This window comes from Gallinula chloropus (genome assembly GCF_964237585.1).
Source record: "Gallinula chloropus genome assembly, chromosome: 14".
NCBI lineage: Eukaryota > Metazoa > Chordata > Aves > Gruiformes > Rallidae > Gallinula > Gallinula chloropus.
Window position 1 is genome coordinate 18,854,669 of NC_140099.1, and position 27,734 is coordinate 18,882,402.

At 51.3% G+C, this 27,734-nt stretch overlaps 2 protein-coding genes across 3 annotated transcripts in view; one reads left to right on the top strand and one right to left on the bottom strand.

Moving 5' to 3' along the window:
* Positions 1-6,788, bottom strand: part of ATL1 (atlastin GTPase 1) — a gene marked incomplete at both ends in the record, with an annotated part of 30,127 nt that extends 23,339 nt beyond the window's left edge. For both annotated transcript variants that reach the window (XM_084270371.1, XM_084270372.1), the window contains one exon: positions 6,755-6,788. In XM_084270371.1, the coding sequence (XP_084126497.1) occupies positions 6,755-6,788 (34 nt within the window). The remainder of the gene's footprint in view (positions 1-6,754) is intronic.
* Positions 6,789-17,021: 10,233 nt separating this feature from the next.
* MAP4K5 (mitogen-activated protein kinase kinase kinase kinase 5) overlaps positions 17,022-27,734 on the top strand; it is a gene marked incomplete at both ends in the record, with an annotated part of 67,765 nt that continues 57,052 nt past the window's right edge. Inside the window, one exon of the mRNA XM_084270387.1 lies at positions 17,022-17,032. Within this exon, the coding sequence (XP_084126513.1) occupies positions 17,022-17,032 (11 nt within the window). The remainder of the gene's footprint in view (positions 17,033-27,734) is intronic.

Consider the following 27,734-nt stretch of genomic DNA (forward strand, 5'->3'; position numbering starts at 1 on the left):
TGATTCAAAGTGGAAAGGTGAAGGAGATCAAGGATTTGCATTGGGACTGACCGGGCTGTCAGCAGCAAGGAAACAGCCTGATCCACGCAGACAGTCCTGAAATACAGGACATACAGCTCACTTCTTAAGTCCAGGGATGAAATAAAGTGTTCTTCATCTGCTCTAGGGCTGACTTTTAGCTCAAATTAAATAAATTAAACCACCCATTTCAAGTTGCACTTATATACAAACCAACAGCCAATGCCTGATGTACTTAAGCTCCCACAGAAGAATAAATTAGATAAATTACACATCGCTAATTAAGCAACAAACCTTTGGTGAGGGTTTGTTTCAGCCTGTTTTCCTCAGCTATGGAAGAACAGGTCACAGAAATGCTGACTGCTTTCCAGAGGCCAATTAATAAAGTTAGCTTGCTCCTTAAACGAGTTTGCCCAATAAACTTACTTCATTCCAGGGAGTGAAACGCAGCCATGACCCATGGCATGTGCAAACACAGGCTGCCTAACCAGACCCTGAGAAAGCCAATTTGTGAGCCTTTCTCTTGTTCCCTCCTGGATCCCAGGAGCTTTCTCTCCCTGAGCACTGCCCACGAAAAGCAGAGCCTGCACCCCAATCCTGCCCCCCGCTATGATACACAGGCATCACACTGTGCTGCTGCTGAGGGGATCAGAACCAGGTTACTTCATTCACCTCATGGAAAACCAGAAACTACCAAGGAGAGAAACCAGAGGTTTGATGGGAAGCTTTAACTTGCTGTTCTGTCCCTGGAATGGAGCATCCCTGTATCGAACGGGCTGGGTTGCTTACCAGCTGCCCTCCAGGGATTGATTGGATCAGCAGCGATAGCCACGCGGGTCCTTTCTGAGGCTGTGTTCGCCCCTGCTGTTTACATGACAAACATATCACCACGCCACCAACGGTACCCTGAGCCAAGCACTGAACAGACCTCACAGTCAGGAGTGATCCCTCTGCATGTTCTCCAGAGAGCATCAGCTTCCAGGAAGCTTATCTGGCCTCCGCAAGCAGCACCGGTAAAGAAAGACATCTCTCTCCGAGCTGCAGCCCCCCTTGCACTTCTCACATCCTGCTGTGACACGAGCTCTGCTCCCTCTATTCGTGCTGAACTACCTGCACTGCACAACGACCAGCCAAGGATCACCAGCCAGGCTCTGAGGAGGCTGGGAAAGGCAGTGTCGCTTTGAGCATGCACCAGACATCCCCTCCTGCTCCCCGAGACAGGCTTGCGCAGAGCTCTGCCTCTTATCCAGCTTAATGAGGGGAAGATGAGAAATAAAGCATGGAAACAAAGCAGATACACTGGGCAGGCAGGGCAGAGGGGATGCTGTGGAGCACTAACCTGCATCGATCCTGCACAAAGGATGCATGGCAGGGCACAGCTGCCTCCTGAAGAGCTGAGACTGCCAGGGAAGCCTGGCCTGGACAACTATGAGTTAGCAAATTCCCTCAGCACGGGGCTGCCATAAGGTGTCTAGACTGAGGTGCTCCCAGGAGACCATGAGAGGACGAAGCAGGGAAGGCTGGCTGGGTAAAGCCCTCTCTTACACCCATCACTGCTCTGCAATCTTGCTTGTGCCATGCTCTCCAAGGGTTCCTAGCCAGGTCAGGAAGCCTCCCAAGCTGGGTTTAGCAACACACATACATTCATCACCCCTGCCTAAATCCTACCAGCACCTCCTACGCCCAGGGCACGGCTCACCACACAGCCACACAACCCGCCCTCCACCCTGCTCACACCTCTGCTGGGATTTCCAGCACCCCCCTGAAGTCAGAAGACCCCAGACCCTAGCTGCATGCTAGCCATCAGTAGCACCCACCTACCAGAGCCCCCGAGCCCCCCAAGGTAGCACACGCACACGTGTGGCTCTCCCAGGGCCCCAGCCTTGCTATACAGTCTCCTTATGCTTGGGACTGGTGGTCTGGGAAATCCAGCAGAGAACAGGAAGGCAGAGCCAGAGTTTCTCATGTCCAAGAGGGAAATCCTTTGTATCTCCCCAGACAGGATGTATGGATGCAAGCACAGTGCTGAACCACAGTACCAGGCCGGCTCGTGATACCCATGGACACAATGGGTCAACAGGTAAACGGCAAAGTCAAAGATCTCCACCCAGGGAGGTGCAAGGCATTCCTTAGAAACAGGTGAAGAAATTCCCTGGCTGAGTTCATCACTAGCAGGCTTCAGAGACACAGGCACACAACTACCTTGGGAAGAAAACAGACCAGAGAGAGGTTTTCCTGCATGTTTGTCAGGAAGTTTGAGGCCACACTGCACAGTTACATGGCTATGTATGGGATGATTCAAAGGCAAGGTGAGCGACTCTCAGAAGGAACCCAATTCCCACCTGCCTCTGTTGTATGAGTGCACTACCAAAAGGCCACCACCCATTTCTCAGGTACAAATTCTCTCCTGTGTCTCCAAAACTCTCATATCACCCTACCAGCACATGTTTTCTGCATGGTCCTTCCTTGTCAGCAACCAGCCTCCCTCCACCACCAGTATCTGAGGTCGTTGTTTCTGCCATGACATTATTTTTACCCTTTAGTTGTTACAATCACCTGAAAATAAAGTTTGGTAAATGTGCCATGAAACTCTAGGATATGGCACGGAAGACAACCACTCTGGAGAAGATGTTTATGTATATATAGACTGCTTTAAATATGTTTCAGTGGCTCAGCAGAGTTCAGCACTTTCTCTGGAGCCTCCAACCCCACTTGGGAAATTGGTGTTTAGTTACTTTGCTGTCCCAACACTCAACCTTCCTTCAACTGATGGCAAATGTGAGCATTTTGGGTAGGGCCAAATGGGCTGAGGTGTGTCTCTAGATTTTTGGAGATGATGTGTGGTCAATCTGCCTGTGAACATCACCTAGACCCTCAACAAAATTTATGTGTGCTGCTCCTCACCCACGGGCTCAGCAGAGAAAACACAGCAAGACACAACCAACTCCACACACCGCAACCGACGCTGAACCCTCTCACCACGTGGACACGACACGGAGCATGGCGAAGGCACCACGTCACCGCTGCCACGCAGCCTTGGGGCACCTCAGTTCTCCTCCCAAAAGAGGAAAACCAGATCTCCCCCCATGCTACTCCAGTTCTTCACACAACCCTGCAGCCTGGAAACCAAAGGCACAAAGACCAAGCATCGTGTTTAGCGATTTGGGCCTCCAACTTGCAATGTCAGCTCATCTCTTCTTTCAAGGCCCAACACTTCGTTTTCTTTTCTCATTTACAAGCTAATTGTTTGGCTGGGAATCCTCTCATACCTACTGGCTTCTTGTGTAAAGGCCCACTCGGCTGCAACATCTTGGCTTTCACTTCTCAGGAGGTTCCCAGCATTCAGAGGCACAAAGAAATGCCAGGAAGAGGAATCTGAAAATCTACCATAAAAGGCCAGAAAATAAGTAACAAACCAAAGGTGTTAGCATTATCAGTTAAATAAAACCCCAAATATTACCAAAACCATCCTTTTCTTTCCAGTTTAACTCACTGCTGTGTAGTCAAAACCTGGTATCGAGGATCTCAGTCTGGCCTGTGCTGGAGAAGTCCTTCTCCCCAGAACAGCTGCTGAGCCCCTCCTGACAGTGGGGTCTCTTCAAGAGCTCTCACAAATCTCACATCCAGTTCGAAACCCCTGGCCAAGAAGTGTACATAACCTCTGTAATCCCTTCTGTGCTTTTGAAACTGAATTCTTGATGAGCAGGTCATTCTGATTACAACACAGACCATGATGGGAAAGAATGAGAGATTTCACTGAGTTTGTTCCAGTCTGCGCTGTTTAAATCAGTGACTGGGAGCAGGGATCTTTACTGGGATCTTTAACAGGGGAGCAGGCCACTGAGCATCTGCAAGTGCCAAGCAAGAAGAATTTCCAAAAAATATCAGTGTAACCTACTACAAGCCTTCATGGAGCTGGCTGGGCTTCACCATGCCAAGCAGGATTTGGACTAACAATCCTTATTTCAGGGAAATCACTGTTTCCTTACTCTTACCCAAAAATGACATGTCTGCAGCTGGCTCAGCCATTCATCCACAGAAACACAAGGCTGGAAAAGACCTTTAAGATCGAGTCCAACCATTCCCGTCCTGTGCTAAACCAGATCCCTGAGCACCTCATCTACCCTTTTTTTAAACACAACCAGGGAAGGTGTCTCAACCCCCTCCCTGAGCAGCCTGTTCAAGAGCCAGCAGCAGCCATGGGGTCTATGCACTGCTTAGCATGTTCAGTCAGAGAACCCTTGATGAGCAGAGCCTTCTGCTGACCTCCTGCCCCAGGCTAAATCCTGTGCTTGATGCATTAACACACCCCTACACGAGCTCCCCAGGGTGGTACAGATGTGACAGTAACCCAGCTTTGATAGCTGACTGGAGGCGATTTCTTCTGGGTACCAACACACTCACCCTAATTTGCTCTTTTAAAAACAGCAAATTATTTTTTATGAGATAGAGGAGAAAGGTCACACTAAGCAGTTGCCTGTTTCCAGAGTCGCCTTCTAACCAGAGGGTAACTAGGACAAAGTCTGATCCCTTTCAAAATAGCCTAATATTTTTAATCAGCCCATTTTTGGAACACAGCAAGGACTTTCTGCCTTAGTTTGAGGAAAAGCCTGAGACTCCTCCTTCACCAGCTAGGCTGAAAAACGTAGCAGTGGAGTAGTCACCCCACGGACTGATGTCAGCAGACAATGCTGCAGTCACTGGATGTAAACACATCTTTCAGGGCAGTGAGGTTCTGCTGTAGAAATGCACGTTAAAGGGGGCTTAATTTTTTTTTCCCCTAATAAAAAATACTGGTATTTTCCTCTCTAATTTATTACCTGTAATGTCAGCCAGGCTGGCAAAGTGTCAGGAAATCATTCTAGGAATATGGAAACCTCAAATGAAGACAGGGCATCATTTTGACCTGAGGATGGGTTGCACAGCAGAAGGTGGCTGATCACACCTGGATCCACGTACAGCTCCAGACCCTTACAGAACTCAGAGAACCCAAGGAAGAGTTAATCAAATCAGCAACACATCTCGTTTCGTTCCATGGTCAGACTGACCTATGTGCCTAATTGTCTCACTGGACCAAGGCTCTACTTTCCAAGATGATGTTTCCTTCATCCAGATCCGATTCAGCATCATTTGCATTCTCTTCTCATGCTATCAAGATCCGAGGGGAAAGCACCAGCGAGGGTACGTGCGTGCAATTCTCAACACACACACACACACACAGACGGGTCTGACAGCTCTGTGAGACAAAGCTGAGAACGTCAGCACATTCACAGGGAAGTTTTCCCTCCAGTTTACCCAAGGGTCTAACGAGACCTTCGTCGCGAGTCACACTAAGACAAATGACACAGCTCAAACGAGCGCTGCTCATTTTCCTCCCCGCTCTCGCCCAGAGACCACCCCCCTCTCCAACGACTCAACCCACACGCACGCTGGTCGCTGAGCGCCTTCTGCAAACACCTCCCTGAACTGGTAATCATCACCATGGGAAGCACTACGCTCATCTGTACAATTCAGGATGTCATTTGGGTATCCAAACACTGCGGCCCAGCTCACCGGCTCTGCCTGCCCAGGCAGGGCACCCATGGGCGAGCTCACACGGCACACAACCCGTGACAAATTACGCTCCTCAGCGCCTTCAAATAACGGCAAATGGCCGCGAGAAACCTGACTTTTTACCCAAAAAAAAAGGGTGGAAGGCGGTAAAGCCATACACGGCTGGACCACAACCCGGGCAGCACCCAGGGGAAAGGCGGCTGGAGCCCCTGTGCTGGCTGGGTGCAGCCCACCTGTGGGACCCGCCTCGGCTCCCCTGGGGAAGCAGCGGCTGAGGGCGGCTCCAGGCCTGCGCAGGCAGGCAGGCGGCTCCGGAGACGGGAAGGCTGGCACCAAGACGACACGGAATTTCCTCCTCACCGTGACCCGGCTCTGCTCCCCAGGAGATGCTGCTACCGGCTCCCCCGGGGCTTGGGGTTTAACGGGATGGAGTTAAACCGGCCCCGCGCCGGGGGGTCAGACACAGCAGCAACGCCTTACAGCCGGCAGAAACACGGAAAACCCTCCCTAGGAGCGACCTGCCGGGGAGGCCGGCGGCTCCTCGCCGGGCGAGGCGGGGCGGGGGCTGAGGTGACACCCCCGGGACCCAGGGCGGGTGCTGTGGGGGCTGTAGTGATGAGGCGAGGGAGTTGCGGGCGGCCCGCCCTGAGGAGGAGCGCCGGGCGGCGGCGGTTGTCGGCCCCGTGTGAGGTGCAGGGTTCCGCCCGCCCAGCAGGACCCCCGGAACGTTAACGGGCGCCCCAAGCCCCTCCCCGGCCACGCTGCCCGCAGGCAGCAGCCGCAGGCGGCAGGGGAGGGGCTGCCAGACACCCCCGCCACAGGCGCCAAAACCCCCCCAAAAAGGATCGGGGGGACTGGGTAAAAAGATGCCGGTGTGGCCCCGCAGAGGGAGCGGGGAAAGGGCGGCCCTCCACCCCCTCAGCCCCTCCCGGGGCGGCCGAGCCCCCTGCGGCCTCCCCCCCGCAGGCCCCGCGCCCCGCCCCGGCGGTCCCGGCCCAGGCGGGGCCGAGCGCAGCCCCTTCCCCCTCACACCCTCCCCCGCTCCGTCCCGTCCGCCCCGGCGCGGAGCGGGCCGCGGGTCGCCTCAGGCCCGGCATTGTTCGCGGTCGTGGGGCGCGCCCATCCCACCCGGGCCCGCTCCCCCGCCGCGGGAGCCGCCGCCCCCCCTCCCCCCCTCGCCTACCCCAGCTGCTCCTCTCCCGGCGGTTCCGGGCCATGGCGGGGCGCGGGGCTGCCCGGGCCGCGGCGGCTGCGGGAGGCTCCGTACGCTCTCCGAGCCGCGCTGCGTCTGGCGCGGCTGCCGCGGTGGCGCGGGGCGGGCGGGGGAGCCGGCAGCAGCATCCCCGCCCGCCGCTACGGCGTGGCACGGCACGGCGCGGCGGCCCGCCGCCCCCCGGGGCACCCGCCCACGCTGTGCCCGCCCATGGGCGCCCGCTGTCCGTGGGGGTCAGGCACGGGTGGATTCAGGGCCGGCCGAACCCAAGGGTCCCCGCACACTCGGGGCGCACGGCACCCCCACGGGCACCCACCCGTGGCAGGGGTGGGAGGATGTGCCTGGGGGACCCAGCACAGCCACGGTGCACCCATGCCCAGCTCACTCCTGGCGTGGGCACCCATCCGTGGTGAGGCGCTGGGCACACGGCTTGGCCTGCACAGCGTGGGCCAGGCTTGGGGGTCCCGTATCCCCCTTCCCAGGTGGGACAGAGACATGCACACCCCCCCAAAGCAGAGAACACGTGTGACAGCTCACATGCACGCCGAGCTCAGGCGTGCCACACAGCCTTCCGGTGGCAAGCACGCAGGCACACGTGGGCTGAGAAATCACCGCAGGCATCCTGCCCTGGGGTAGGGGCCCGGCAGCCTCTGCTCCCCCCAGTTCTGCCTGCCATGGGCAGCTGGAGATGTCCTACACGTGCAGATGCAGCCCAAGGACCCAGACTTGGGCACCCCTGGCAAAGATGTTCAATGGACAACGTGCACCTTCCCTCCAGACTTCCCTCCAACAGCAACCTCTCATATTTGGGGTTGATTCAACGCTGCCACATGAGCCTGTGAATCAAGCCCAAGCACGTGGCAACGCCCAGGCATGAAACTTTGGCAGGGGAGCAGCAACACAGTCCCTGCACCCAGTCTGCCCCGGGGTGCTGCCTATGCCCTCAACCAAAATCTCCCACCTGCAGCAACGCAGGGAGCGCGTTCCCGGCTTCTTTGCCTCCCCCTGCTCCCTCACCAGCCGCAGCACGCCCAGGCCTGTGCTCGCTCTGCAAGCTCAGAGAAAGCTGTGAAGCCACAGAGAGCTCGCCCACTCCCACCCACGTGCTGCCACGGCAGGTCCTCAGCGTGCCAAGCTAATGCTCACCCCTGCTTTTGATGCCGACAAGGTGATGGTCAGCTTGTCTGAAGCCACAGCCCTGTGCTGGATGAAGCACAGCACAGTGCTGGAGGCCCCATCTCCAAACTGGGAATGTGGTGGCCAGCAGCAGACTGTACAGGCCAAGGTCTGGAAGGAAGAGAACTGAGCCCCAGATGGTGTCTGCAGGAGATTTTAGGAGAGCGCTGCTGCTTTCTGCACACTGGCCCGCAGCAGCTAGGGAAAGCCAGCAGGCATCCAGCTTTGTTGGATGCTCAGGAACCAGCAGGATAAGCTCTTCATTTTTGAAAGCCAGAAGAACATTCGGAAGCGAACTGGTTCTCCATTCCAGGCGGCTCACCCGTGCCAAAGCCATGTTGTTGGTGTGCTCCCGTTGATATGCTGATACTCCATTTGTAAGTGCCTTCCCCAATACTCAGGGCGACTGCCTCCCCTTGGCTTCCTCCCTGTGTTTACAGCACCAGAGTGAAACATGTAATTTCAGCACGCTGAAGTGTCATCTCGCATGGCAGGCAGCTGGATCCTCCTGCCATGGCTCCTGAATCCTCCTGCCACTGCTCCTGGGCACTGCAGCCTTGGCAGAAGCTTCCTTAGGATTTTTGTAACTAATCCCCAAAGTCCCAGGTGCCTGTTCTTCGAAGCAGCAGGGAAGCAACTGGCATCGTGAGAGGAGATTTCTTATGCTGAAGATTGTCAGAGGGGTTCAAACAGGTTGGGAGAGGAGACTAAAAGGAAGAAATCAGCTGGGAAACAGAGGGGGGGGGAAAGAACCAAAGGAAGGTGGAAAAGGAAATCTGTTAATTTGAAAGTCTAATTGAACTGAGACGTGGCTTGGGTCCTGTTTTTCTTCATTCCCTTTGAGAATTACTGCTTAGGTCAGGCTTGTACTGCCCCAGTTACTGGCATTTTTTTCCCTTTCTCTTACCATTACAGCATGTGGTGGCAAAAGGAAGGAGGAGTGGAGAGATGCAATCCTGTGCTGTGCTGTGGGGGATTGTCCACATAATCTCCCAAGGCCTTTTCCTGCATTATTCCCTAGGATCCTAAGTCATGGCTTTGCAGATGCTGTTGTTGCTGGGGGTGACTCAGCAGTTGTTCGTATTCACACACCGTCCATCCCTTTACTCTGCCAATTCATCCTTCCTTTATTTTTCCATCCTTCCTTTATTTTTCCTTCCTTCCTTTATTTTTCCAGTTGCAAACACCCTACCTAGGAAGTCTTCTTCCATTCTTGCTGCCCGAGCTGCCACATCGCAGAGTGAATTTGACAGCAGCCGCGCCGAACAGGGGTGTGAAGAAGGATTCCTGAGGAAACATGATGCTAAATGAGGGAAAGGCATAAAGAGAAAATACCCCACAGCCAGGGCATTGCTGAGACAGTGTGCCAGGAGAGCTGAAAAGGCCCCAGAATAAGGAGAGCACCCGGATTGAAATCCATCACGCCCACCGCTCACACAGCTCGCAGGGGCAGTTTCATAATTCAACTTGATTCGCCTGGCCCACTTACCCGGGCAGCATTTACAGTTGGTGTTCATATCCCCAGCCCTTCACAAACAGAAACCAGCCACATTGTGCAGTACTTACGTAAGAGGCAGGGAAGGGATGCTGCACAGTCTCTGCTCTTTCTCAGGTGCCACCAAGCACTCGCCAGGGTTTGCTCTTGAGGGAAACCCCACGAGTTTTCTTTGCCATAACAAAGACAAGACACTGTCTTAACCCTGAGCCACAGATCCGTTCTTAGGGTGGTTATACAAGGTTCTTGAATAGGTTCACTTCTTCCCCGTGGCTATTATTATCACTTCTGCCTTCTCAGACATCACTCATTCCTTGCTTCTGCTTAATTTCATGGGAAACTCAAAGGAACAGAGATCTCAGCCTTCTTTGAAGAGCATCTCTAGGGGACTTCTCCCAAGCAGTCACACTCCGTGGCAGTGATTTGTCATCGCTGTTTTAATTTCTGTGCCCTTACTCCTGGGTTATGAGGCCGCAATTCCTAGCAGGTATCACAAAGTGATAAAACAGAATCAGCTTTCTCCCTACTCTTCTGGAAACCTGAAGCCTTCCTAACACCCTTCTGGGGTTTTTGTCTTACTGAAATATTTTTAAGCGAGGCAGATCTTTGTTGCTTAGGAAATCCTTCTATTCCTGCTGCTCCTATTTCTCACCCCCCAGTAGCGTTATGACCGCCTACATTTACAGGGGATTGCAGCCAGAGGAATTATCTTTGCTCCCTCTGTAAACACGATTGCATGCTGTGGCTGTAACAGAGCCATCATATTTTGCTCGTAGAGGAGACAGAATCACAGAATCACAAGGTTGGAAAAGACCTTTAAGATCATCAAGTCCAACCATTCCCATCCTAAGCTAAACCATATCCCTGAGCACCTCATCTACCCTTTTTTTAAACATATCCAGGGATGGTAACTCAATTTCAGCAGTTAATTATATGGCTTGCTCAATTGGTCAGTGTGAAGGTGCTTCCTTCTGGAAGATGCTCTGTGAGCTGAAGGATCTACTTCAGAATATAAAAAGCTATGTAGATAAAGAGCCACCTGTCCAAAAGGTCACCCAAACCAACTCCAGCATGTGTTCTGGGGCTGCTTTTGCACCCGCCTGGGTCTGGTCAGCGCTGAGCACCGAAATGATGAGATATTGCAGAAGTCTGACAACAAACAAATGCAACTTTTCTAACCTTATTTAGACTATGGGGCTGGTTTCCAGCAGGTTCCTCACCCCACATGGCATCCTCAGGACTCCTGCAAGGTTTTGCTGGATTTGAACAAATTATCCCACTCTCAGCTGCGGGTTCAGATAACACTAAAGCTGAAGGAGGGAAGAGTTAGATGAGATATTAGGGGGAAGTTCTTTCCAGAGAGAGTGGTGAGGGGCTGGAACAGGCTGCCCAGAGAGGGGGTGGGTGCCCCATCCCTGGGGGTGTTCAAGGCCAGGTTGGATGGGGCCCTGCGCAACCTTGTGTAGCTCCAGGCCTGGAGACTGGTGTCCCTGCCTGTGGCAGGGGGGTTGGAGCTCTGTGACCCTTGGGGTCCCTTCCAACACATGCCATTCTATGATTCTATGAATACTGCAGGCCTGTGTGCACATGCCTCCATGCCACACCTGGAGATACTCCCAGGCCGTTCCTTTCTCTCACAGACACTGAGACATACCAGCATTGTGAGACCAGCTACAACCAACCTTCCGAGATTCCTCTTCCTTCCTCTTTATTTCTCTTCAGAGGTCAGTAATATCTCCTCCAAGCCCACCTTCCCATCTTTTTCCAATACTGCTTTTAATTTGTTCCTCCCCTCTTGTGCTGACAGGCAGACAGATGCTCTATTCAAAGCAGCCTTCCTCGCCAGTCTCTTTCTGCCATGTGGCTTTAGTAAACCGATGCCAAAATCTGCCTGTGCCAAGTTTGTTTCTAGGATTTCCCCCTGAAGATACACCTTGTCCAGGGAAAGAGTTTCCAGCTCCTCTTGCATCTTGGCAGCAACAACCGCATCCACCTGCCTGGGTGATTCAGCAAGATATTCGCAAAATGTTCCAGCCAGGTTGGTGCACCTGGGAACAGGGGGAGTGGATGGGTTTTCAGTGCTTTTTAAGTCCCCTCGTTAACACCGGTTTTAATTGTGTGGCCACATTTTCCTGCATCCTAATGCGGAGCTGATAGCTGCCTGCTCCACCTCTGCCCTCCCGCTCCATGCTTGTGGGAGGAAAGGGCACCCAGCTGGTTTCCTTCCTTTGAATGCAAACAGCACAATCAGCTGCAAAGTCTCCTGAGATACACCTACGTAAATGGGGGTGACACAAAAATAATGTATAGCCACTAACGCTCCTTTTCCTTCCGTGAAAAACAAGTCCTTGCACAAGGGCCTCAGTTAAAGCCGGCGTGAGGGTCTGAGCTGGGTCGCATTTTGTTCTGCTCCTGCAAGGGACAGGAGTCTCCTGACAGCCCAAAAAAGTTCTGTTCTCCCTGCTCTCTCTTCCCAGAGCATCTCAGCAATGAGCCCTGGAGAAATCCTCAGTCCAGGAGAGACAAATGCTTTCTAAAGCCAGTGAATTTCCATGTGGGATTTAAGAAGCATCTAACAGGCTTGGATGCCACCTCCTCCTTGTGCCCAAAGCTGCTCTCTCAGCCATGTTCCTTGCGTCCGCCTTGCAAAGACTTCTCCCTCTTTCTGTTCTGGTGACAGAAACAGCATGTTCCTTTCAGAGCCCCTTTAGCCAAGCTCTTCAGTATTTTTCCAGGTATTTTTTGTACTTGTCATCCCGTGCCCACAGCATCCCAGCCGCCCCAAAGGGCCATTCCAGCAGTGAGAGCCCTTGCGAAGCCTGCCCTGTCCCTCTTATTGGGGCTTCCACTAGCAGGTAAAATGACATTAACAGCACTGGGGGCTTTAGTAGGTTCAGCATCCTGCCTGTGGCAGGCAGGATTGGGCTCGGTGGCGGGAAGCTGCCTCTGGAGAGTCTGGGATTCACTTCTCTGCAGGCCCCTCGCTTGTGGCCATGGGGAAACAGGCTGTAGCAACAGCATGTTTCATCCAGGAAGAAAACCAGACTGAAAAACCCAAACCACAAGCTCGGGGGGGGAAAAAAAGCTGTGTTTGGAATCACAGAGATGTTGCAGAGTTTTTTGAGAGCGCTGATCGGGCTCCTCAACAATGCAGCGTGCCACAAGGTACAGTGTACTGCAGGAGTCAGTGAGCGGGAGAAGCTGCAGGCCTCGGATCGCTCCATGAGCCATCAGCCTCAGGACTGCTGATCTATTTTACTACTCAAACATGAAGCAAGCCCACAGAAGAGTTCTGAATACCTTCTGCATGAGACTGCCGGCCTGTGTGAAATTACAGGCATTTTAGCCATCCGATGAGAGCTAAGGTTGAAGTGGTTTATTCCTCATGCTGCTGTTTCATAGCTCAGAGGTTCCCATTTGACCAGGAGCATGCATTCACACACCCCTTTTAAAACCACCTTTATTATATCTGCTCAGTTAGAACTCTACATCTACTGTTACCTGATGAGCCTTGATGTCTCATTAAAATAACCTTGGCTGTTCTTCCTCTTAAGACTACAATGCAAACAGATCACATTCTCTAATCCTACGTAATGCCTTATGTAAAACCACTTAACATTCCTTTTAAGGCTGGGACCCGTCCAGACTAAAGATGCTGCATAAAAGCACATTCCTTAACACGCTTGACCAGAAAAGCAACGTGGTCTAGGGTGGAAAATATAGAGTGGGAATCAGAATACCCTCCTGGCATTGGACGGTGCCTTGCTCGTTTGCCTCCATTTTTCTAATCGTAATGTAGCAATAGCCATACAGTCCCAGCGCTGCTATTATTTATCTCCACTTTCCAGTAGTGCTTCCAGGCAGGGACTGAGACCTGGCTTGGGAAGGCAGACTAAAGCTTAGATCACAAGACAAACTCCGAGAGCTCGCTCGTCACCGCTGGCGAGATGGCATGGGAAATTACACCTCCAGGTGGGAACTGCATCTTAACCCAGCAAGGGCAAAATAATGGGGAATAAGGAGCCTCTGCATTAAATTGCAGTCATCGGACGGCCCTTGGATCTGTAAGATGTTCTAGGAGGCCAAGTCTTAATGCACCATCTGCTACTGGAAAATGAAATGGCCTCTTTCCCGAGCTGTCTTCTGATGGCTTGACAAGGGCAGCAAATCAGTCGAGTGAAAAGCAGCGTTGGAACCTTCAGCCCAGGAAGAGAAAAGAAAAAGGACGCAACCGGCTCGTTATCAGGAGTGCAGGAAGCTAATTTATGGGGGGAGAGGTAATTGTTTTGTTAAAAATCGCTTGAGGAAATACAGCTCCCAAAAGGGTAAACAGTTTCTTCTTTATTTGCTGGGTGTTCAGGAAAACTTACGTATTTATGTTGGAGAGAACATACAGGATGTAGAAGGCTTTCAGAGTACAAGGGGAAATTAAATGCGAATCTCTCTAAGTGAGCAGCCTGGTGCTCCCCTGCCTCTCTGGAAGCCGGGCAGTTCATATTTTGGAGCCTGCTTCACACACTGTTTCCAACCAGCCCAGGAATAAAAGCCCAATAAAAGCAAACACCACCATGCACCTTCCCCAGAGCCCGCGTACGTCGTCTTGGAGTTTAACCTACAGCAATCTGCTGATCCTAATGAGTTACGTGGCAGAGCCTGTGTTTTGAAAAGGAAAGCTTATGCAATCACGAGCTGTTTCAGGTACTTGCATGTGGAGTTTACAAATGTGCCTGAGTAAGCGTAAAACCCAGACTGGGTTTTAAAGCAGGAATCAGTACCTGGCTACTCAGTCAATAGGCTATATTGGACCCACATAGGCCTTTGACTGCCAAAGAGGCTGAATCTATTCTTAAAGAACCGGTACAGTGTTTTGAACACCAAAGAGTCTTGTACATCTGGCATCCTTTTCATTTTTTTCTACCTAACTTTTGCAAACGTATTTCCTGCCTTGAGCTTGTGGGGTGGCTTTTTTTACACCTAGAGAAATCACACCTCCTTTGAGGCCTTAACGACATGCAGCAAATGCTACTGCTGATTCCTGCCTTCCTCTATTCTGCATCTCCACCTTTGGGTTTCTTACAGTTTAGCACTCATTTGAGAGACCGTAGGTGAGTTTTGCTGAGAATTCCAGCTGCCTTGCCGAAAATAATCATTCTCCAAAGAGGGAAAGGCAGGTACAGGATACTTTCCACCTTGCAGTTTCACAGAAGCTTTTTTGACTTTAGGAGCACAAGGAGACAAGTCCCAACAAGTCCGAGTTAATTCTCGTGTGACTATCATTGCACTGGCTGCCCACAAAGCTAAAAAGCATGGAGCTTGATTAGCCCACGGAAGGATTACATGGTGTGGCTGTGAGGGTGCAATCCAGATTGCAAAGGATGAAACTCACTGATCCCGGGAACCCGACCCCATCTGCATCCAGGTTCTCATCAGCTGGCACATCATCCTCCTCTTCCTCTTCTTGTACCTCAGCGCCTCTCTGGGAGCAGGTCAGCCTCCGGCGCTCAGCTTGGAGGGGGGTTTTGCCACGGCAGCTGTGATAAGCCCTACCAGGATGTACATGTGGGAACAGCTCTGACATCAAAGATGGAAAGCTCAGCTGGGTGTTTGGCAGAATCTTCTATAAGGATGTAGATATACATATGTAGTGCAGGCAAGCTGGAGCCTTTCCTCCTGCCTCAAACCAAGGGGCAGAGGCCAAACACACTTGCCCCCACACAGGGCAGATCTAGAGGAGGCCACGGTGTTGATCTGAGGGCTGGAGCATCTCTGCAAAGAAGACAGGCTGAGAGAGTTGTAGTGTCTCAGCCTGCAGAAGAGAAGGCTCCAGGAAGACTTTAAAGCACCTTCCAGTCCCTAAAGAGGTTTATAAGAAAGGTGGGAACAGAGTTTTTAGCAGGCCCTGGAGTGACAGGATGAGGGGTAATGGTTTTAAACTAAGAGAGGGGAGATTCAGACTAGGTATAAGGAAGAACTTTGTTACACTGATGGTGGTGAGACACTGGTGCGGGTTGCCCAGAAAGGTGGTGGATGCCCCATCCCTGGAGACATTAAAGGACAGGTTGAATGGAGCTTTGGGCAACCTATCTAGTTGAAGATGCCCCTGCTCACTGCATGGGGGTTGGGACTAGATGGCCATGAAAGGTCCCTTCAACTAAACAGAATCACAGACGGTAGGGTAGGAAGGGATGTCTGGAGATCACCCCATCCAACCCCCTGCTGAAACGGGATCACCTCCAGCAGGCTGCACAGGATCGTCTTCAGGCGGGTTTGAATGTCTCCAGGGAAGGAGACTCCCCAACCTCTCTGGGCAGCCTGTCCCAGTGCTCAGGCACCCTCACAAGTTTTCCCTCACGTTCAGAGGGACCTGCTTGTGTTCCAGTTTGTGCCTGGTGCCCCTTGGCCTGTCGCTGGGCACCACTGAGAAGAGTCCGGCCCCATCCTCTGGACATCCCCCCTTTAGATATCCATAAGCACTGATCAGACCCCCTCTCAGTCTCCTCTGCTCCAGGCTGAACAGCCCCAGCTCTCCCAGCCTTTCCTCACAGGAGAGATGCTCCAGGCCCTCCTCATCCTCCGCTGGACTCTCCTCCCACCGCGGGGACCACCCGCTCCACATGCCCGGCCAAGCAGAGCCGTGCGGGCCGCTAGGGCAGAGCGACCAACGAGCCCGGGCCAGCGCCGGCCGAGGAGCCCCCCCGGGAGCAGCCATCGCGACACCGGCCTTCCTATCGCGGAGCGGCGGCCCGGGCCGGCGGCAGGCGCGGCGCGGGGCGGGGGGAGCAAGGCAGGCGGGCAGGAGGGAGGGGAAAGAGGGGAAGGGCTGCGGCCGCGCCCTCGGCCGCACCGTGGCGCTGCGGCGTCGCGGAGGCCCGTTGCCGTCCGGTCCGGACCCGACCCGTCCCGGCTCGCGTCGGCTCGGCTCGGCTCGGCCGGTGCGTGCGTGGGGGCCGGGGCTGCGGCTGGGGAGGAGCGCAGGGCCGCGGCGGGAGGAGGAGGAGGAGGAGGAGGAGAAGGAGAAGGCGACGGTTCTCCCTCTCCGGCGGGACAAAGGGCTGTGGGAGCGCAGGTAGGAGCCGGCCCGGCCTTGCTACGGGCCTGGCTGCGGGCGGGCCGGCAGCTGCCCCGGCCGGCGGCGGGCGGGCGGGCGGGCCGCGGCGCCTCGTCAGCGCCGGCGGGACGGGACCTCCTTCCTTTCCCTCCCCTCCCCTCCCTCCCCACAGCCCGGGCGGTTGCTCCCGGCCGGGCTCGGCGCTTCTCCGTTGCTCCGGGGAGCCCCGGGCACCGTGGCAACCGCCCGCTGCCCGCCTTTGTCTCGGCAGCCGCGGGCCGAAGCCCGCCCCGGCAGCTCCCCTCTTTCCGCCGCAGGAGCCATGGGCCGGCTGCCGCGCTAGGAGCATCCCCGGCCGGAGGGGCGAGGAGGAAAGCGGCCGTGCTCCCCTTCCCCCGGCGGGGGCTGCGCGGGGCCGGAGATGGAGCCGGCGGCGCGGCCGAGCGGGGATATCCTGAGGCGGAACCCGCAGCAGGACTACGAGCTGATCCAGAGGGTGGGGAGCGGCACCTACGGCGATGTCTATAAGGTGAGAGACGCGGAGGGCCGGGGGGGGTGTGTGTGTGTGTGTGTCTCCTCGCTTCGGGGCCGGGCTCGGGGCGTCAAGGGGCCATTTGGGACAAGGTGGCTCCTGAAGAACCCCTGGCCCCCCTGGCAAAGCCTGAGGTGTAACTTGGATTGAAAGGGCCCGACCGGCAGTGTTGGAGAAGGGTCTGTCCTAGCGGTTTGAAACGGTGAATATTGAGGGCGATGCCTTCTGCGTTACCGCTAAGGAAAGCAGAGGGGATCTCCTTGCTGTACCTGCTTCCAGAACCCATCACTTAAAGCACCTGATTAAAAGGGTGCAAGTTTATCCCTGGGGTTAATAATAGCACGCCAAAGGCAGAAGCAGATTAGAGCCCTTCAGAAGATGCAACGTTGTTACAGCCCGCGGTGGAGTTGGTGCTGCAGGTCTGGTAGATGCTCTTGAAACGGTGCATACTGGTACTCACATCCCCAGAACCACAGCAGACAGAAAGGTGTAGGCACGACACGTTCCTCTCTGTGCTTCTCTGGGAGATGCAAGCCCCTTCCCCAAGCGTCAGGGGTGCTCAGCAGCGTTAAGGTTTGGATTGCTGAACAGACAAGGCCTTAAAGTTTTCAGCCTGCGTTTGTTGGTCGGCGTTTTCAGCTGCATGGGAAGAGTGGTTGTGATGTGTGATGTTTAACTTGGTAATGCTGTTGAGTGTGTTTAAAATAGACCTGACACAGCTAATGGTACAAGGCGAGGTGTGTTGCTCTGCCACATGAAAGGCGGTGGTAATTGCTCATGCTGAGGGAGGGCTCCTCGCTAATGTTCAAATTGAAGTTTTATAGATGGATCCTGTTCCCATCACCCCTTTGAAATGGTTACTTATGGCCTCAGGGAGTTAGTTTTAAAAGTTTTCGTGGTGCATATTTATCTTTCCTTTTTTTCTCTTTTCTTTTTTTCTTCCCCTCCTTTCTCCTAGGGCACAGCACACAGATCAGGCAGCTTCCTTGCTAGGGAACCGAATGCTAAATCCTTCGGAAGGACAGTTCAGGTTTCCTGAATCCAAAACTCTGCATACCATGAGCTGGTGTGTTTGGGTATGCGTGCCTAGTACAGGGCAGCATGGCAAGCAATAACTAGTTGAGTGGCAGAGAAGCACTTTTGTGTCATCTCTTTGTGGAAAAAGAAACACTCTGCTTCTCATTATCCTGGTAATTAGTGGAGAGCTGTGCTGACATGTCATACAGCTTCCGGTTCCGGAGCCGGTTTGAATGCACGGCTCTGCTCTGTGCCATGTAAGCTCTTAAAAAAACCCCAACAAACAATACACCCCTGTCCCCTCCCCTGTATTCTTTGGGTTAAAAAAACGCCCCTTATATTCCTGAAACAGTTCCTGATAGGAATCAACACAAACCTTCTCGCAGCGCAGCCTGGCAAATTCAAATTAAAGGCTTTGGCAGTGTTTTTAGACATTGTTATGAGTCTAAACCAAGTATGAAGTGAATGAGTTTAAAGTAGTTTGAGAGCCTACATTTGTTTCTAGGTCATTGGTTTGCTCTTTGTTTTTATAAAGCCCTGCAACAGGGAGGAACCCTGTCAAGGGAATGCCCAATGGGATGGCACCGGCTGTAAGGACAAATAAATAAGTTCACTTTACCTAATTTTCAGGGTTACTAAGGCAAAGCTTTTTTTCTTGAAAGGACTTATGTATAAACATTATACTTCTATTTTTCTTAGGCCATGCTAAGTCTCTCTCCAGCCCATCTTGTGCTTGCTGAGGGCTGTCAGTAGTGTTTATAAACCACACATCTTTGGGAAGGTCTGATGGTTGTTACGTCGCAGAGCTGGGGCAAGGTTTGCTAGAGAGCGCTCTTAAATTAAAATGGAATTTTCCTCTCACCTCTCTGAGTGGTTTCTCTGCTACTAATGAGTCACCAGCTGCTCCAGCCCGGTTGTTTTTAGGATGGCTAAAGGAGACAGCCTGATTGTGGGAGATCTGCCTCTTCCTCCCATGCGTTTTGGTAGTGGTGGTTCATGCCTCGAATTCTTCTGGGGGCATTTGGTAGTTTTTAGAGTAATTAGTTCTTTTTTGGATGGTGGAGGCAGAGGTTAAGCAAATATTTGTGTTCACTATTAGGTTACAGAAGAATATTTAAGGCCTTTCTATAACGTCTCCTGCCTGCTTTGCTTTTCATTACTACCACGGAAGCTTAAAACTGAAGTATGTGTTCTTGATGTTTGTGGCTTTATTTTTTTTCTCCTGTCTGTCACGTGGCAGGCAATGGTTGATTGTAGGGTTGCTCCTAAGTATCGTGTTGTTGATGATGTTTTAATATCTTTTTCCCCAAAATGCAATTCAGGGTGGGAGGGAAAACATCTGCAAATAAACTGGTTTTTTACCTATGCACAGTGTAAGTTAGATCCAAGTTTGGATCTTGGAAGTTCACTTTCCATTACAATCCTTATACTTGACTTGTCTCATCCATGTCAGGAAAGCTTTTTTAAATTTTCTTTTTTTTAAAATATGGAATAATTAATCTCTCAAACCATCATACTGAGCTATCTTAGTGCTGATATCTGAAAGAGGCTGTAATAACGAAGGCTGGGTGCTCACTGGAACTTAATAACACACTGATGGTATTTTTTTTTTTGGTCCCCATTCTGTGTCAGATGGTCAGCATCCTAAGCATTGTATCCCTTAACACTGCAAAGGCAAAGTCTACAAGAGTGAGGATTTAATTTGGCTCTTCTGGCAGGATTTCTGTTTGCCCTCCTTGGTCCTATCACAGAATAACATGTTTGGAAAAGACCTTTGAGATCATCGAGATCAACCATACCTGTCCTCTACTAAACCAGATCCCTGAGCACCTCATCCACCCATCTTTTAAACACACCCAGGGTCAGTGACTCAGCCCCCTCCCTGGGCAGCCTGTGCCAGGCCCTGACAACCCTTTTGGTGAGGAACTTTTCCCTGCCATCTGAGCTGACCCTGCCCTGGGGCAGCTTGAGCCCATTGCCCCTTGTCCCATCTCCTGTCCCCTGGCTGAAGAGACCATCGCCCACCTCTCTGCACCCTCCTGGCAGGGCAGGGGAGGTGTGGAGAAGGTCTCCCCTCAGCCTCCTCTTCTCCAGGCTCAACACCCCCAGCTCCCTCAGCTGCTCCTCAGAGGATTTGCCCTCCAGCCCCTTCCCCAGCCTGGTTGCCCTTCTCTGGACTCACTCCAGGACCTCCATGTCCTTCTTGTAGTGAGGAGCCCAGAACTGGACCCAGCACTCGAGGTGCAGCCTCCCCAGTGCCCAGTACAGGGGCACAATCCCTGCCCTGGCCCTGCTGCCACGCTGGGTCTGACACAAGCCAAGATGCCATTGGCTTTTCTGGCCCCCTGGTCACACTGCTGGCTCACGTTCAGCCTGCAGTCACCCAACAGCCCCAGGTCCTTCTCTGCCTGACACCTTTCCACCCCCTGCCCCCAGCCTGTAGCGCTGCCCGGGGTTATTATGTCCCATGTGCAGGACTCTGCACTAGGCCTTTTCAAAGCTCATCCTGTTGGTCTCAGACCTCTGAAGAGCCTCCCTACCCTCAGGTATATTGACACTTCCTCCCAGCTTAGTGCCCTCCACAAGCTCGCTGGGGGAAATACATGTGAAGGCCTCAAAGCATTAGTTAAAAATAACGTTGGTATGTTTGTGCATCTGTGTGGTTGTGCTGAAACAGACTTTGTGTGCCTGTGGTTAGCACAGGAGCATCCAGTTCTGTTTGCACAAGCGTCTTGGGGCAGAAAATTAAAAAAACCTGCTAGAAACTGTAAATGGAATTTGAATTTCCCTCTCTAGGAAGCGGTCAGTCAGATCCCATCCCAGGTGAACTCCCGTGGTGTGGTTAGACCTCAGGTCTTGATGAGTTTTCATGGGTGTCAGTGTGACCTGCCAGTGAACCCGCAGCTTTTCAGTCCTGCCTTGTAGCCTAATTTGTGTAAGGCCAGTTTTGATAAGAAGGTCACGTCATCAGCTCTGTGAGCACGTGTTTCTGCAAGAGATTTTCTGGGAGCACTGGGGCAGTGTAAGACTAACCTGCTTCAGTTAGCTTGCAGGACTCGGTTGCATTGGAACATCTGGTCCTCTGGTTGTCTCTACGTGTAGATGTTGGTGTCCTGAAGGGACTTGGAAAACAAGCAAAAACCAGGGTGATAATTTACTTGAGCTGCATATTATCTGGGAGTTTCTGCACGGAGTTTTTGTTTGGCTACTTGTTAATGACTCTGAATGGGTTTGGTGGAGAGATTGAGGGGAAACTAACCCCGTGTCATGCTGAGAGGTGCAGGGTCAGCACCCCTTGGTTCTGAGAAGGAATTTACAGTCTTCTCCATGTGTGACAACCTTCACCATCAGCCTGTTGACTCTCCTGGTGAACTAAAGACATCTGCTCACAACTACCCCCTCTATCTCCTTCTCCCAACTTGCATGGCTTTTGAGGATTTTCATGCAAGTGCCCCAAACAGAGTTTTAATTAATTTTCAGTTCTGGAGAAGGGGAACAAAGGGGTGGTTTATGTAGCCTGTCTGTTCGAGTGCTCTTGTTCAGCAGCTGAGCTCAAAGATGGTGTGTTTGCTCAGCCCAGCACCCTCCACAGGCTGCTGCTGTGAGACAAATAGCTGCATCTCTGTCCTCACCATCAAATAGGATCTTGTGCAGCAGTTGTAAAGCTGTCTTGTTTGGGGTTTTCCAAGCAGGATTGTGAACAGCGCTGCTGGAGCTTTCTTTAAAAGCAAGCACAGGGGATGAGAAGCCTACCAAATAAATAGCAGAAACTACCCGTGAGCAAGAGATGGGTTTTTATTGAATATCCTGGAATTTTCATTCCTTGGAGTCACCTGCTCAGCCTCTTTTCTTCTCCTGGGATTTTTTTTTTCCTTTTTCATGTTTTTATCTGCTGGAGGGCATAGACTTAGAGAAGAAACCTGTCCTGATTACTGCTGCAGGAAGATAGTGAGCCATGGAATTGGATCTTAGTGTGCACAGACTCTTCTGCTCAAATGTAGTTTTTAAAAAAAAGTGTGAACTTTGTTTTGTTTTGCTTTTTTAAAAGCTGCCATAAAAGTGGGACTCTGTCCAGCCCGAATCAGGTTTCAGCCCTGCTTGTGTGGTCAGTGCCTTATTCTCTTGAGTTTTGGAGTATAACTCCTGGTGTAGTCAAAGGCTGTTGAGAACCTGTACTTGATATATTAAAAATACATTGCTTAATGTCAGTCTGATTTCACAGATCATGAGAACTTACTAGTTAAAAAGGTCTACTGTTTAAAGTCAACAGGTGAAGGATGGAGTATTAAAGTTTTGTTTTAGTACCAGAGCAGCACAGTTATGGCTGTGACAGCTTTAATCACATACTCCCAGCTTTACATGAATATGTTTTGGCAGCTGCAGACCAACTGAATCCTTGACTCAGCGCTTCTGTCCCTGGTGAATATATGTTGTTTACACATATAAATTACCATAAAACATCTTGCACATCGGGGGATTCCACTCTTCCTCTCCAGATCAAAGCTCTCTGGTTAGCACTGTTTGCTGTAGCCATGCCTGAACTCCATATACTCTTCTTTTTCCATATGGTGGGTGTTTAGGATGGCATCAAACAGGCACTGTTGAGCTGCTTGTTGCTGCTGTGGGGTTTCTCTTCTGGGAAATTGCACACTTTTCTTTTTAGATGCAGTCAGTAGGTTATATATATATATAGACACATTGTTGGGAACTGAGAGATGCCGTGTGGATGATTAACACCCTGTGTTAGGATGTTCAGGACTTGCCCTTGACTGTCCCATTTGTAATCTCTGTAATGTTTTGTGGGTTTTTTCTTACTAAGCAGTAGGTCTTTTTTGTAGAATAGTCCAAAGTTGTTTGGCTTTAAATATTACCTCCTGTTGCTTGTGTTTTCTGTTCACAGTAGGTTGTGCAGTGGGAATAGAGTGCTTCTCCCTATGTCCATTTCTCCTACTTTCAAAAGCAGGTAGTCTCTGAAATCTTAAATATCAGTTCTGCTTCCTTTTCCAGCTCTTTTGAAGAGGGTTGTTCTCCTGGGTTAGGTCCTCCCAGGAGCCAAAGAAAGAGTGATAACTACTCTTTGGTGTGCTGCCATTGGCAAATGCCAAGCTGTACCCAGCACCTCTTAAGCCTTGGAGGAACTCAGTCTGTCCTGTTGAGTTGAATGTCCTGTTTGTACCAGCCTTCTCTCTGATGTGGTCTTCAGCTGCAGGATTATTGACTAGTACTTAACTTGCAGGAGATGTTCAGTGAGGCCTGAGGTGTCCTGCAGCCTGGCACAGGAAGGACTTAACGAGAGAGCATGTTCTTTTGTTCCCTACATGTGTTTTTGGAGACGTCTCTGGAACGTGAGAGGTGTTAATTAGGAGCTGTACCTTTCTGTCTTCCACCCCAGCACTCTGTTTCACCATGAAATACCCATTCAGAGCCTGTGAATAGTGGAGTTCATGCAGCCACTGCCTACCCTCAACAGCAGAGGAAATCTCTGAGAAGGAAGAACAGATCAAAGATCAGAGCGTTTGCATACCAGTGTCTGCTTCATCTTTGTCTCCAGCAGATGCAACGGTCCTTTTCATTGCCAGCACGTTGGGATAACTTTACACGCACCCAAGATTTACAGCATGGGGTGTCTGAGTGGTTCCCAGTTCCATCAGGAGAGGTGCTTGGTAGAAGTACTCAGGTCATCCATGTCAGGGAGACTAGCTCTTCCTGTCAGCGAGGCTGTAATGGAGTTGGCCAGTGTATTTTGCTGACACCAGCAACTGTCTGTCCGCTCTGCAGCTGGAAAAACAAACAGGCTTGCTACCTTTATTCATGCTTGGCACCTGGCTGCTGGGTTGTGGCTGTGAATGAAAAGAGGCAGCATCAACTCAGTCTGATGCCCTTTGAGAACAGTGCTAAATGGGTAGGCCTCCATCGAGGTGGCCTCGGTGCTTCGTGTTTGAGATTGCCAAGGCTTTCTAACACCTTGCCAAAGAATAGTTCTTTCCTAATTTCTGAAGGATTCCTGGCAATAAGAGCACTCAGCAAGGTTTGGTGGATGAAGCAGCCTTTGATTTGTGGGTTAGGGCAGTTTGGTTGTCCTGAGGGAATTCTGGGATTCCAATCAAATGTCAATAAGAAGGGTGGGGTGTTTTGTTCCAGATTTTGCAGTTGCTAGCTTGCTTTTAGTGGGAGTAGATAAATAAGGCAGACCCGCAGCTGACAGTAGTTGACAACTTACTCCCCTGAAACATCCCCAGATCTCCAAGCAGAGCATACCTATGGAGGCAGTATTGCAAAGGTTGTCTGTCTGAACTTCCCTTTCAGCCTCACCAAGTAGAGTAACCTCCCTGACAGGTTAACTCTTACAATGATTAGATTGTTTACCACCACGTTTTTCTCCAGGCTGTGGTTTGCTAGACACAGGCAGCACTGTACAGGGTTATCTGTGGCCTGTTGCCCACCCCTTTCCCTTTTCTCATGTAGAGAATTATTCAAGTGTGACTTGTCTGAAAGATTGCTTATCAGAACAGTAGTGTGGCTCCACTGAAACACCTTCTAACTCCGTTCCCACCTACCAGCTCTGGGAAATCAGTATGTGTGTCTGTTGGATAGTATCCTTTTGGCATCATTTTGAGACCCAGATCTCCCTGCTCATGTGTTCTCCTGCAGCTGGCCCACAGGAAACATCTCCATCACGTGAAGGTCGGAGCTGGTGAGAGCTCCTCATGTATGGAGACTGGATAAGCCGCTCTTCCTCCTAGATTCTCGGTGGGGCGATGTTCAGTGTTTGCTAGATAGAGGTTTCCATTCTGCTCTTGAGCTTTCTAAATTCCTTCAGAGTAATTAATTTTATCCATCATGGTGGATAGTGTTGGCAGGGACCTTCTCAGCTGCTCAGAGAGCTGGAGCTCACCTTCATCTCTGGCAGATGCCACGCTGAGAAGCTACAGCTTGACCCTGTCTCTGGAGCTCTCACGCTTCTTAGGTGGAAGGAACATATGGGAGGGTAAGGAAAGGATTTGCTTTCTGGCTTCTTCTTCAGCTGGGGCCAGAAGTTAGGGGCAAATCCGTGTTGCCAGTGCTGTTTCCATCCTGCCCCCATCAAATCGCAAGGAAAGGGATTCAAGAGGGGACTTGCTTACGTGGAGGCATTAGGAAGGTGGAGGGCATTAGGGAAAGGGCCAACCCCTTATCTCTGCAGCACTGACTGTTAACTGGGCCGTCAGACACAGGACAGTTTGTTCTTGATCGCTGTGTTGAGAGGTAGTCAAATTATGGGATGAGTATATTTAGCATGACAGATCTCTCGAAGTCGCTGACTCCCGAGACTGTGGGATGCGAAGACATGGCTGAGCAGATGCCAGACAGAACATCATGAGCAGGCAGCAAAATAGCTGACATTTGTTGCAGCTGAGGGGGAATAAGAAGTGCCAAAGCTTTTGTTCCAAAATCTCAGCCTGCTATCCTGTGTGATGCTGTGTTCCTGCTGACTTCTCTGCTCCTGAAGACAGTAAAAGGATGGTACAAGATGCAGTTGTGTCCCTCAGAGCTTTGAGCTCCACATGGAGTTCTGCTACCCAGAACCACTGAAGCCATCCATCTGAACGGCACCTTTAATGCCATATTTGATATTTTGCCGTGTTGGAATTGCTCTTCTCCACTGTCTATTTTATGTCTTCTGCACAGATGTAGTCTATAGAAGGTTCAGGTTTTCATAGAGGTGAGGAAGATTTGGCTGGACGTTTCCAGAAAGCTGAAATTCCAGTTAGTATGAACAGCTCATTGAAACGTGGCTTTTGAGACACTGCAGAGAGGCAGGTGGTGTTTCTCTTCAGCAAGTGAAGAAGTCTTTGCAGGGACACTTGGTAAGAAGTCATTCCTGAACTTTTTCCAGCTCTTTTTCCTGTGCAGCATCACTGGCATCATTTCTTCTTACATTTAATGGGATGGCTCACTCCAAGAAGCTGTATTTTTGTCCTGTTCTTGGCTGTTAGTTGATCATCACTAACATGTACAACAGTGTTGCACATGCAAGGTAATAGTTGAATTATAATCCTTAGATTCCCAGAGGTGTTTGGGAGATTTCATCATTGCTCCTCGGGGAAGATAAGTGATAAAGCCTCTTGCGTAGGCATGGCAGTGTAAACATAGTAGGTAGAACGAGTAAAGGTGGGGCTGTACCACCTTTTATTGATGTACTTTGTCTTCATAAAACTTGAATATGTAAAAGTTGGCAGGAGGCAATGCCTGATGAGTGTCCATCGCTCTCTAGTGATAAGCAGTGTCAAGTATTTGTGTTGGATTTACAAGGGGTTTGAAAATAGCAGCAGCTGAAGGATTTCTTTTGATGCACTTGGTCTGTGGGGTAAGGGAGAATATTTGATGTATCCCTTGCAGGTATTCACAGTTGTATTGTCTGATCATTGAAATATAATGATGGATTCTCTTAAGGAGCTGAGAACTCTTTAATTTAGAACTGGTTTTGTGTTGCCATTAAATGCCCCCTGCCTTAAGAACACAGTTGCCATTGCAAGGTTGAGGATGAGGTCAGGATAGAATCCCGGAATCATTAAGGTTGGAAAAGACCTCCGAGATCATCCAGTCCAACCGTCCCTCTACCACCTCTGTTACTCACTAACCCACATCCCTGAGCCCCTCACCCAACCTTCCCTTGGATACCCAGAGGGACGGCGACTCCACCACCTCCCTGGGCAGCCCCTTCCAATGCCCAACCGCTCTTTGGGAGGAGAAATGTCTCCTCATTTCTAACCTGAGCCTCCCCTGGCACAACTTGCAGCCATTCCCTCTCCTCCTGTCGCTGGGTATCTGTGAGAAGAGACTGAACCCCAGCTCCTCCAACCTCCTGTCAGGGAATTGGAGAGAGCAAGAAGGTCTCCCCTCAGCCTCCTCTTCTCCAGGCTGAACAGCCCCAGTTCCCTCAGCCACTCCTCATCACACTTGTGTCCTAGCCCCTTCACCTCTTTGTTGCCCTTCTCTGGACATGCTCCAGGGCTTCAATGTCTTTCCTGTAGTGAGAGGCAAACCTGAACCCAGCACTCAAGGTGCAGCCTCACCAGAGCTGAGCACAGGGGGATGGATGATCAGCTCCCTGGTCCTGCTGGCCACGCTACTCCTGACACAGGCCAGGATACCTGGAGGGATTCAGCTGAGCTAGGCTCCAGTATGTGGCCATTGCTTCTTAGCACTGGCAGAGGGTTTCTGAGGCTGGATGGGGTGTATCTGCATAGTCAAAATACCTTCCCCAGCGTGATGTTGAGGAGTCTGGGTCAGTAGTTGGTCAGGATAAGCAGCTCCTGATAATGCTGTTTCGCTTTGACAGGTGTGTCTGCATTTCAGTTTAAAGCACTGTTTGAGTTCTGCTCCTCAGCTGCTTGGCTCCTTGTGAAGAGGCATGACTAAGTTTTTATTACCGTGCCTTTAAAACTGCCAAACAGTTCCTGTCTGGAGAGTCTGTTTTTAAACTTGGCTCACCACACTGAACTGGGGACAAAGGGAGTAAGGAGGATGAGTAGGGAGATTGTGAGAGTGGTTTATGATCTGCCATGGCTTCAGCAGTTGCAGGTGACTGCCTCTTCACCCCGTTTGGGGTATGTGAACATAAATTTTTCTTCTTTCTTGTTCTGTGGGTGTTGAGGTTTGTGTAAATCCTACACTGGGATGTCTTGAATTCAGCCTGACT